Source organism: Microcebus murinus, chromosome 6 (assembly GCF_040939455.1).
Source record: "Microcebus murinus isolate Inina chromosome 6, M.murinus_Inina_mat1.0, whole genome shotgun sequence".
NCBI lineage: Eukaryota > Metazoa > Chordata > Mammalia > Primates > Cheirogaleidae > Microcebus > Microcebus murinus.
The window spans coordinates 74,617,800-74,630,352 of NC_134109.1; the positions used below are offsets into that span (position 1 = coordinate 74,617,800).

The 12,553-nt window shown below is 43.5% G+C and overlaps 1 protein-coding gene across 2 annotated transcripts in view; it reads right to left on the reverse strand.

Moving 5' to 3' along the window:
* SCG5 (secretogranin V) overlaps positions 1 to 10,587 on the reverse strand; it is a 55,916-nt gene extending 45,329 nt beyond the window's left edge. The window contains exons 1-2 of one of the 2 annotated variants that reach the window (XM_012766340.3): positions 10,468 to 10,587; positions 8,765 to 8,997 (exon numbers count right to left, since the gene is read on the reverse strand). In XM_012766340.3, the coding sequence (XP_012621794.1) occupies positions 8,765 to 8,997; positions 10,468 to 10,565 (331 nt within the window). In that variant the 5' untranslated portion in view covers positions 10,566 to 10,587. The remainder of the gene's footprint in view (positions 1 to 8,764; positions 8,998 to 10,467) is intronic. The other variant, XM_012766339.3, reaches the window with a different exon arrangement.
* Between the last annotated feature and the right edge of the window lie 1,966 nt (positions 10,588 to 12,553).

A 12,553-nucleotide genomic window follows, 5' to 3' on the forward strand; every position in this document is an offset into this window, starting at 1 on the left:
AAGCCCATCCTCAACTACGGCCTTGATGAAAAGCTCCCTCAGCTCTACATCACCCACCTCCCCATCCTTCCACAGCTATCACTCACTCGGCTCCCCCTTATCTGACATTCTGGGACCACATTTATTCATTGTGTCTTCTTCCTTGTTTCCCATTGTCATCGCCTCAACCCCTGCAGTGTGGTTTCGGCCCCCCATCCTCCCCAGGGCCAATGCTCCCCAGTGTTCCCATCGGTTCCCCCCGGGATGGGCATAACCTAGAAACAGATTTTAGTGGGACACCTGGGTCGAATCGGCCCCTGCTTTCTCCAACTGCAGAGAGAGACTAGCCAGAAACTAAGCGAGGCTCCCTACCGGTCACCTTTCCTTGGCTCTTTCCAGCAACTCTCAAATGGGAAGCAACTGTTGCCACCCTGTGGCAAAGTGGAGGCACTGCAGCTCCTTTAGCTGCCTCTTCAAGCAGGCTACATTAGGGAGGACTTTCTCCACTTGATGTTTATTAGCAAAATAATCTTGGTTCTCTTTACTTTGAAATAAAACATTTGAGGTCCAAAAGCCAGTGTTATAAACAAGAATTTCAATATTTTTATGTTTGGCAGTATAGGTTTCAAATTATTTGGAACCCTCAAATGCTAACATTTATAAATTTGTATCTTAATATTTCAATATCTGGTGTTATTATAGCAATATCTGGTGGCCTAGAGTTGGGGGAAAAATGAACAACAGTTGGCACTGAACAAATATCTTTTACCTGAAGCTGCTAATGTTCTGAAAACCTAAGCACATTTTCCAGTTGGATTCATCCAAGGTCAACATCAGTGTACACTGGCAGAGCCAGTTCTGACTCCCAAGCATCCCTGTCTCGTGGCAAATGGTTCTCTGAATCAGTCCCTTGGGCAGCTGGTGGCTTTACTTGTGTCTGGGGTCGGTATAACAACAGCAGCCATTTAGTTATGTCCTGGGGACCAGTGAGCAACCTTGGGCTTGGGGAAAATGATCACTGCTGGAATACAAGGTGCACCAAATCATTTCGGAACTGTACTGCTAACCGATGAGCAATAAAAAATAAGATCGGGTGCAAGGCATTAAAGATTTAAAATGTGCTGTAAAGTGAAGTGAAGTACATGTAGAAGAACAGCAGGGGAGCCTCCCTTAGTTTCTGGCTAGTCTCTGCATTTGGAGAAAGGTGCAGAGCTGACTCGACTCTGGCACCCTACTAAAATCTGTTTCTGAGTTATCCCCATCCTGGAGGAACCGATGAGAACATTGGGTTTGCAGGCTATCTCTGAGTAGACTGGGGCGTCTAGTTTGGCCCATGTCCTTTGGAGTTCCTTTGAGGAAGGCCTGCAGTTCAGTTACTAACAGCTCCCACTGATTGTGTGTAAGACTGGGCTGGACGCTCCATGTTACACGTGAGAAAACTAAGGCTAGAAAAGCTGCCACACAGCTAGTAAACGCTATGGCCACGACTCAACCCCAATTCTCCTTGCCATCCACACACGTGCTCTTTTCTTCATATAACACCAAATAGGTCCCTGTTCAGTTGTCTTTTACTTCGTGTTTTTGTTTTGCTTTGGACCAAGAAATCATAACATTTGAAAGGTTTCCTTAGCAAGCTGTTTTTTAAGGTACCCATGGAGAAGTAAAAAAATAACCCCCAATCCTCTCTGGATGTTTCTGGCGAACGTTTCCACGCCAGTGACCACTTAGCACTATGAACAACCACAGGAGGCCAGCTACCAGGTTTCCGGTATCTTCTAAAATAGACATCTAGCAGAGTTGGCCCTCTGCTGGTTTAGTCCCAGAACTGCAAAAGTCCTTCCTATTTTCTGCAGGTGCTGTGCAAACGGCACAGACAGCCCTTGCACCATGGTGATCACAGTCACAGTCAATTCTAGGTAAACAGACATTTTTGCTGAGCACATGTCACTGAGCTCGTGCAAGAACTTCTAGGTAGCTTTTTAAAAACACAGAATAGAAATGGAATATTTTTCTTGACCTGAATGGAAAAAAAGCCTTGACAGATCCAGATGTCAAATGGTATCTACGCACTTATTGCCAGATATATTTGTTTTTCCCTAGTATTACATATTCATTCTTCACATATTACTGGGTGCTCACTATGTGCCTGGGTGTAAAGCAGTGAGTAGAACAGACAGAGCTCATGGAGCTCACATTCCAGTGGGTAGATAGACAATAACCAAGTAAATAAACATGGATTATAAATGGCAAAAAAATACTATGGAACTTAAAAAAAAAAGGGCACTGCAACAGAGAATGAGGGGCTACCCAGAGCAATCAAGCAGGCTTTTCTGAGCAGGTGACTTTGGAACTGACACCTGAATGGGAGGATGTGGCTAAGCAGAGTGGGAGGAACAGCCTGTGTGAGAGCCCTGAGGTGGGAAGAGACCAGTGCAACTCAGGGCAGGGGTTGGAGGGCACAGCAAAAGGGGAGGGTGGACAGGAGCTGTGGATCCTTGCAGGTCATGGCAGGAAGTGTGATTTTTATTCAGGGTACAACGGGAAGCCACTGATGGAATTTTAACCATGGGGGTGACACTGATCTGATCTAAATTCTTTAACTCTGCCTTTCCTGGGGAGAACAACAGGAAAAGGACCAAGAGTAGCAACAGGAAGATAAGTTAGGAGACAATTCCAGAAATTCATGCCAGTCACAAGAGTGTCTTGGCCCAGGGGGTTTGGAGTTCAGCTAGAGAGAGGAGGACAGGCAAACTGTAGATGTATTTTAGAGATAAAAATGAAATAAATTGCTTATAATTGTAACACGTGATGAAGAACATCAAGGATTACTCCAGGTTTTTTAGCCTGCATGTATCGCTAAGTGGGGGCAGTATTCGCTTAGATAGAAAAGGCTGATGAAAACAGGTTGGGGAAGGTGGTGGGTAAAGAAATCAGAGTGAAACATGGCAACGAAATACTTCATGTAAACCTATAGAGATATATGAAAGAAGTTTGGGCTGAAAATACAAATACTGTAGTCATCAGCCAAGAAATGGATTTAGAGGCAAAAGAATAAATGGGATTATCTAGACAGAGAATTGAAAAGAATAAGAGCAGTGAGCCCCACACTGAGCCTTGGGAAACTGAACATTTGAAAGCTGCATTAGAGGAGACAGAGAAACCTGCAAATGAAACTAAGAAATGGTTAAAGGGGAAAAGGAAAGGATTAAAGCCCAAAGTGTGCCATCTTGGTATATCTTGACAGCTTGGCACCAAAAGCAAGAAAGAAACGGCTTTTAAGAAGGGCATGGTCAAGTGTGCTGAATGCTGCTAACAGGCTGAGTAGGATGAAGGCAGAGAGAGTTGATGAATTTAGCATGGAAAAGAACAGTCTAAAAGGCATCTCAATGTTCATCTGTGCAAAACGGAACTACTGATCTTCCCCTGAAAACTTGATCTTCTTGCAGAAAACTGCTCCTCCTCCACTTCTTCAGGCCCAAAAATCTTGGTGTCACCCTTAACTCTTTCTTTCAGCTTCTACTTTCAACCCACCAGCAAATCCTGTTGGCTCTTCACTTCCAAATATATCCAAAATCTGACCACATGTCGTCACTTCTAAACCTATCACGCTAGCTTGAGTATTGTAATAGCCTCCTAACTAATCTCCCCCATCCCACTCCTCCTACAGGTGTATTTTCAACACAGCAGTCAGTGACCCTTTTAAAAAGTAGGCTCACCACAGAACTCTGTTCAGAGCCTCCAATGGCTTCAGATATACTCAGAGGAAAAGCCCAAGTCGTCATTTTAAGACCCTATGTGATCTATCTGTCCCCACACACCCAACCTCCCACCTCCCTTTCTTGCCATTACCTCAATCTCATCTTTTCCCTCTCACCTCAAGTCTTTGGGCTTCAGCCTCACCGACCTTCTTGTTCCCATCTTAGGGATCCTGCATTTGCCGTCCTCTCTGCCTGCAATGCCCTCCTCCACATAGCACAGGCTAACTCAGCTCTTGCAGATTTTTACTTACCTTCCAGTGAGGAGTCCCCAACTCCTATTTTAAGTTGTTTCCTCCATCCCCTTCCTCTGCTTTATATTTTTATAGCACTTATAACCACTTCACATATCATATATTTTATATCTTTGTTTATTTAAGGACTATATTGTCACAGCCCTGTCACTTTGAGGTTCCTGTTTATTTCCTCAGTACCTAAAACAGTGGTTGACACTCAATAAATATGAATTGGTTTGATGAATGAGTGGTAGGAACAATGAACGGTAATGGACCACAAGAGAATGAGGGGTGAGGAAGGACAATCAGCATGTGAGGAAAGGTTGGTAGGAAAGGGAGCAGAAAAATGGTACAGTAACTAGAAGGGATATGGGATCAAAAAACGCAATGTGACCTTATTGATCTAATCATACTTTATACTGATACTACACCCTATACTAAAAGGCTAGTTTATAATCCTATGTTTGGGAGCTAATATATACCTTTGATAATGAGATTAATAAAATCTAAGGATTACACAATTAGTTAAAGTAGACAAAATAAGACAGATATTTGTCTTCTGTGTGTCATGCATTAGGCAATGAACAGCAATGCCTGCAAGGAACTTAATACCCAATAATGGTCTAAAGAGATGATGATGATGATTCCTTTAGAAATGATTTCATGCACTGTAGTCATCCATGCTAAAATTTTCTTTTTGCTTTTCTGGACTAGAATATTACCTGCTTACAGGTAAGTAAATGTAATTCTTACCCCTAAGCTAAACAAAAGCTTAAAGTTAAGTCATTTACTTAAAGTCACACTGCTAATAAATGATGGAACTGGCATTCAAATCCAGGAATCTCTGGGAATGGTTTATATTCATAACTACCACGTTAAATGTGTGCTGAAGTTCACACCAGAATACGTTACCGTCAACTACAGAATACTGTATTATGTATATTCTTTCTATAAAAATTAGAAAAAAAGCTTTTCCAACCTGGTCCTTCATAATAAAATCCTAAAATAAATGTTGGAAGGGGCATGGAAGATACTCAATGTATCTATCAGAGGGAATCAGCAGAAGGGAGTGTCTGAGCAGAGAAAATGTAAGTAAATGGATGAGTTGAAACAGTGACTTATTCTGTCACATGAATAAGTACCAGACCACTCAACAAATTAAATGTCAAGGTCAAGGACTGGGAAGAATCCAGGCATCTTATTTTGTTTCTTTTGCCCCAATGTCTCTGGACAGCCTTCTCTCTGTCAGTTTTTATCCAAGGCAGAATAACACAGGCAGAATTCTCAGATGACTCCCAAGAGTTCCACCTGCTGAGTCCTATGTAATTCTCTGCCTTTGGGAAAGAGGGAGGGGACCTGTGACTATAAGGAATATCACTCCCTTATATGACAAAGGTGAGGCATGACACACTGTGTTATATTTAGCAGACTGGAGGGACAGTCTCCCTCTGGCTTTGAGGAAGTAAGCGCCCAGCCCTGAGAGGGCATGTGGCTTACAACTGAGGGTGGCTTCTAAGAGCTGGGAGGGGCCCCAGCCAGCAAGAAAAAGAGGCCCTCGGTCCTACAAGGCAAGAAACTGAATTCTGCCAACAACCTTAAAGAGCTTGGAAGAGGACCCCAAGCTGCAGCCCACATTGCATCTCTGGTCCGCGCCTGACTTCAGCCTGATGCGACTCTGAGCAGGGGGCATGGGCTACCCACGCCGACCTCCTGACCAGTGGACAGAAATAATAAATGCGTGTTGTGCTAAACCACTAAATTTGTGGTAATTTGTTACATAGTGATAGAAGAAAAAAACACAAGTCGGTTTTTGTTCCTGCTACAGACACTGATAGGGGAGACTTAAGATGGCTTTGTTAGCACATTGCCCCAAAGGTAATAATGGAAACAGCGTTTTCAATTCTGAATTGTCCCAATCCATGCCTTTTATACCTCCATGTCTTTTCTCTTATGGTTCCCTGATGAATTCCTATTCCAACTTCAAAACCAAGACCAAACGTTTCGAGGACTTTCCTTCTAGCCACCCATACCCACGCCAGAGGAGATTAAATTGCTCCTACTCTGTTTCCATGGTAGCAGCCTGTTTGCATATCTTCCCAAACACTGGCTGGGATGCACTTTTAATTCTTCTGTTCTCCTTCCCTCACCTCAGACTGTGATTCTTTTAGGGCAGAACTGCCCCAGTCTCCTGCCTAGTGCTGAGATTACAGTGGGTGCTAAACAGTTGGATTCTGACTGAATAAAATGAGAATCTGAATAAACACAGGCTTTTGATGCCAGGAAGTGGCTGTTTCTTTTCTAGCACAGTTGATCAGGCCTCAGATATTAATAGAAACTCAGAGAGCCTTCTCCATGACAACAGATTGAATAAGCAAGCACTTCCTGTGCTAAAAGGGCAGACATTCACTATCTCCAAAAGGCTCATCTGAAATGGAGCAACAGGTAGCAGGTGCTGAAAAGGAGTTGGATTCTTCCAAAAAGGAATGACAGGAAGCCCTGTCTGATTTGTTCTGATTCAAGCCCTGTGCTGGGCTTGCATGCTTGCTGATTCAAATCATTTGTGTTAATCCACTACTGAAATCAAAGGTCAACCTAAAGAGCCAACAATCTCACGGAGTTAGTTTTACTCAGTGGCTTGAAACTATGGGTAACAAGACAGAAATGAAAGTCATACATCAACAGTATTCACAGCATTCAGAGAACCCTAGGGGCAGATAGCACTGTGAGGAAAACACAGACTCGGGCAAAATTATGCATAATCAATCTGTAAGGAACAAACAGTACTCACTGGGTGTATGTTTTGAGAGAATTCTCATTTTTCTTTAGGAGCCACTTCCATGGGCAAACATTTGAACTGTTAAGGAAATGCACCCTGTGATTAGACTAAATTTATCATGTACTGCTTTAGGATTGCACCTCGGTGGAGAAGGTCATTCAGAATTAGAGAGGATACAAAGCAAAGTATGAAAATAAAACACGTGATGCTGTAACAGCAGCTCATAGGAGCTAGATTGTCTTTATAAATAAATCACTAAACAACAAACAAAGTACTGTTTTCTGGGTTTTCTTCCCTCCCCCGCCCCCCCCCCCGCCCCCACCACGGTCTCACTCTATCACCTGGGCTGGAGTGCAGTAGTGTGATCATAGCTCAGTGAAACCCTGAACTCATGGACTCAAGCCATCTTCCCGCCTCAGTCTCCCACGTAGCTGGGACTACAGGTGTGTACCACCATGCTAATTTTTTAATTTTTCATAGAGACAAAGTCTTGCTATATTGTCCAGGCTTGTCTTGAACTCCTGGCCTTGAACAATCCTCCCACCTTGGCCTCCCAAAGTGCTGGGATTATAGATGTGAGCCACCAATATTTTCTAATAAAATGTTTTCTAATAAAAGTATGACAACCACATTGACAAAAACATAGAAACTTGGAAAAGTTCAGAGGGGAAATGGTCTTGCCACTCTAAAACAATTCAATTATTTTTAAAAAGATTTTATATTTTTAAAGATTTTAAAGAGTTTTGGACATAAGCTTTCTTTTTTTTAGACAGAGTCTCGTTCTGTTGTCCCTGGTAGAATGTACTGGTGTCATTGTAGCTCACTACAGCCTCAAGCTCCTGGGCTCAAGTGATCAGCCTCCGAGTAGCTGGGACTACAGTCACAGGCCAGGATACCTGGCTAATTTTTCTATGTTTAGTATAGATGGAGTCTAGCCCTTGCTTGGGCTGGTCTGTGAACTCATGAACTCAAGCTATCCTCCCGCCTCTCATCCAAAAGTGCTGGGAAAAAAGAGAAAATAAGATTTAAAAAAATAAAAAATATAAAAAAGAAATGCCAAATGTTTAGAGACTTCTGGATGAAAAAAAAAGGGAGGAAAGAAGATTAAATATATATATATATATATATATATATGAAAAAAAAGAAAAAAAAAGTACTGAGATTACAGGCATGAGCCACTGCACCGGCCGACATAAACTCTTAATGTCAATACCTCTTTTGGCCCCTCTTGGGTGTATTAGAGTCATTCCTGAAACTCAAGTCAGATCCTGTAGGTTCTACATTTTTTTTTTTTTTTTGAGATTGTTGCCCAGGCTAGAGTGAGTGCCGTGTTGTCAGCCTAGCTCACAGCAACCTCAAACTCCTGGGCTCAAGCAATCCTCCTGCCTCAGCCTCCCGAGTAGCTGGGACTACAGGCATGAGCCACCATGCCCGGCTAATTTTTTCTATATATATTAGTTGGCCAATTAATTTCTTTCTATTTATGGTAGAGATGGGGTCTCGCTCTTGCTCAGGTTGGTTTTGAACTCCTGAACTCAAACAATCCGCCCGCCTCGCCCTCCTAGAGAGCTAGCATTACAGGCGTGAGCCACCGTGCTTGGCCGGTTCTACATTTTGAGGTTTTACATGAACTGGCTGGCACTGGCTCAAGGAGGCAGCTATCTGGGGACATAATTTCCTTAAGATTAGCAGGGGGGCAAAACGTCAGGTCTGGGTTCTAATCTTTCTTCGGGGACAACACTAGATGCGCCTTCATTCTTTCAACAAATATTAACTGAGTAGCTATTATATTAACCAGACTTTTTGCTAGGTGGGAAGGCTACAGCTGTGAATTAGATAGATAAGGAACATGCTCTCACAGGACTTACATTCTCATGTGGGTGTGGATGTGGAAGTATGTATGCACTGTGTAGAATAAAACAAGAAAAAAACAAACAGAGGAAGTAGAGTCTCTCAAAAATGTATTAATTATTTTAAATGCTAATGGAAACTTGAAACCATCAGAACACAATAAATACCTTCGATGCTCTGTGGGCCCACAAGATTCATGGCCTGGTGAGCTGGATATTCCACCCTCGGCCTGGCGATGCCCAGCTGCTCCATAACACCATGGAGCAGCCTCTGGATATCGGTTTCTGAGACCCGGTCAGGGGTCCGTGGGTTATAGGCAAATGCTGGTGTCCATCCAATAGCCAGACAAAACAGTAGGCCAGCCAGCATGGGAGAAAACATCCCAGAGACCATTTTTAACCTGCAAAAAAAAAAAAAAAAAAAACAAAGACCAAACTTATATTGACCGGCCACAATTGGCAATTGTGATAATATAACTGTGATGATGCAATCCTGCAACCACTCCAGGTTGTGGTTCAAGGACCACCCACAGGTGGTCCTTAGAGGTTTGCTTTTGTCTTCAGCGTCCCTGCTAGGCAGGACATCACTGTGGGAAGGGATTAAAGAAGCGAAACAGTCAGAGGTATCCAATTCCCTCCGTTTGCATTCTTGGGAAAGCTAGGCAGTTGTCACTCATAATGTTTCTTCCCCTTGCAGCTCCCTGAAAGTTCCATCTCACCCTTAACTTCACAGCTCTCTCCCTCTCTTACTAAAACAAACAAAAATTTGCTTTAATTGTGTGTGAGAGAGAGAGGGTGACATATTGAGTTTTGCCAGTCTCTGGATAGGAAAAGCTAACAGGAGGGAGTTAGGAAAACACAAACGATAAAGAAGCACAGAAAGGTTCCGACTGGTGGTTAAAAGAGGTGGCAGTGAACATCTCAGCTTAGCAAATATCTAACACGTTTGAGATCGTGAGTGGAATGGAAACACACACAGCTCAGGCCCTGCCCTGCAATCTGGCAGGGCAGATGAGGGATGCTTGCTCATCCTCGTGCCACCTGATTGACCTTCCTGGGCTGAGTGCCTCAGCTTCCTTCTTAGCAAAAAGGGAAAAATAAAAGCATCTACCTGATATGGTTGTTTTGGGAATAAGTGTGTGAATCCACGAAAGAGGGTCTGGATAAATGCCAGACAGTGAGCCCCTATGTTGCCATTAATATGTTGGTAATATTGCCTTACAGTTCTGGGGGCTAGCATTTGGGGAGGCAGGAGCAATGGGAGGGGAGACAAAGCAGGTGAAGGAGAAGGAGAAAACTAAAATGATGGCTTCTATGGATATGCCTGCAGAACCAGGGAACAATATCCGTGCAGCTCCCCCTGCAGCTGCTGAACCTGTTTTGGATGGATGCTTCAGGCAGCAGCCCTGCAAGCCCTCCTTTTGATCATGCCACAGCGGGTGGGAGGAGGCAAAACTGTGCATTTTCTCTCCTGAAATATTTATACTAATTTCTTTTTCTGGAAAGGAAAAGCTTTTGCCGGCCATCACTAGATACAAAACCTTGCTCCCCAAAAAGCTGAGAGCAGCTCTTTATTGGAACAACAATTCTAATACAAAGGGCCGCGCCAATCTCTCCCTGCATCTCCATTCTCCTTGTCCGCTCTGAATGCTGGGTGTCTACTTCGTTTCCACCCCAGCCAACGCCACTGATTTGAAAAACTACCCCCATCTTTTCCCTCTGTATTCCTTTCCCCTTATGTATAGCAAACCTCCTAATCGCCCACCCATCCTTTGTCTGACCCCAGCCTCCAGCACAAGGATTTCAGCAAGGGCGCCCTGCCCCACTCGGGTGGGCGGCAGGGGCCCGGCCCGCATCCGCGCAGTACTCACCGAGGGGCTGCGGAGGAGCCTACCGCAGTCCGGGCCTCGGCGGGGGTCGGGCCGGGAGCGGGCGAGCTGGATAGCTCGTGCGTCACCTCCCTCCGCATCTTGCTCCGCCCCGGCCCCTCCTCCAGCAGGTGGAAGCCGCCTCGCCAGGATCCCATAGGACGCATCTCAGATGCGTGTGCCTCTCGCCACGAACCACACAGCGCTTCCACCCACATATTCCGCATACAAACGTGTTGACTATGAAACCTCCTAGAGATCTTTCTCCACTGACCTCCAGGAAGGTCATTCACCTCCTTTCTTAATCTCAAGCAACTACAATGTGCCCATTCGCTACTATAGCACATCTTTAATTTTGCCACCCTCTAGAAGTTGTTGTTGTTGTTGTTTTTTTAATTATTTAGCTTGAAGAGGAAAGAGACAATGAATGGTAGGAGTGAAACAAAAGGTGAAGTCCTAAGAACTCTTAAAAATGATGGCTATGATAAGGTATATACTGCTTTCAGAGGCCTATTATTGAGCTGGAAAACTGTGGGGATATTAATATAAGCTGGAAACTTCTGTTAAAATGCTAAACTTGAAAACCTAAAGAATATTAGGTCTGAGTGTTATTTCTAAACTTCCACACCAACCATAAAGTAAAATTCCACTTTGGCCTGAAGAGAAACCATATTCCCAGCATATTGCAGAAATATGTCCAGGTAGACCCACAATTATTTTCTGTTATATAACAGGGCTTATGGGGCACCTGCTATGTGCAATCTTGAACATCTGAAACTTGTTCAAATACAAAAATTGAAATGTAGTGCTGTACAATACAATATATATAGTACTGCAAGTTTCTTTCAAAACAGGGGGTCTTTTCAAGCTAAAAAAAAAAAAAAAAAAGACTGGGGATAGGTAGAGTACCCAGGGGTCTGAGAATAACTAACCCAATGAGGTTAGAATCTAGATTTCTTTACCTTAGATCTACACAGCAAATCTATTATCATCTACAGCAATCCTAAGCAATGAATAGAAGCTGGCAAAATCCATTCATGAGAAACATGGCCTTTTGTTTTAAAGCCAAGCCTCCTTGCTGGTGTTTTTTCTTGCATGCATCTCTTCTGTTCCTGCTGTTTCAGTGCATGCTAAAACACAGGCCATGCTTGGGTTTAATATTTAGTTTTTGGAAAAAGGTCTCACTCTGCTGCCTAAACTAGAGTGCAGTGGTGTCATCATAGCTCACTGCAACCTCAAACTCCCAGGCTAGTAATTCTCCCATCTCAGACTCCTGAGTAGCTGGGACTACAGGTGTGTGCCATAACGCCCAGCTAATTTTTAAAATATTGGTAGAGACAGGGTCTCGCTATGTTGCTCAGGCTGCTCCTGAACTCCTGGCCTCAAGTGATCCTCCTGCCTTGGCCTCCCAAAGTGCAAAGATTACAGGTGTGCGCCACCATGCCCAGCCAAATATTATTGATACATAGTGAGATTATTTTCAATTCTGATTATCACTTTAGCATTAGCAATTTAGCATCACTGTTACCCTCACTTAATGCTTGGAAAAAATGAAGTCATGATTTACTACTTTTGTGTTGATAGGGAATTTGACTGAAATACACACAAAAAAATGCCTATGCTTCATATGAAAGATGGTATATTAAAAATAAACATAGGCCGGGCGTGGTGGCCCACGCCTGTAATCCTAGCACTCTGAGAGGCACAGGTGGGAGGATTGCTGAAGGTCAGGAGTTCGAAACCAGCCTGAGTGAGACCCTGTCTCTACTAAAAATAGCAATTAATTGACCAACTAAAAATATATATACAAAAAATTAGCCGGGCATGGTGGTGCATGCCTGTAGTCCCAGCTACTCGGGAGGCTGAGGCAGGAGGATTGCTTGAGCCCAGGAGATTGAGGTTGCTGTGAGCTAGGCTGACGCCACGGCACTCACTCTAGCCTGGGCAACAGAGTGAGACTCTGTCTCAAAAAAAAAAAATATATATATATATATATATTCTGGACTTAATTATTAAAATTCTATATTAAATCCTTAGTGATTATAGAATGTGGCCAAGCAGTCTACTAATTTAAGTAAATTATGTAATA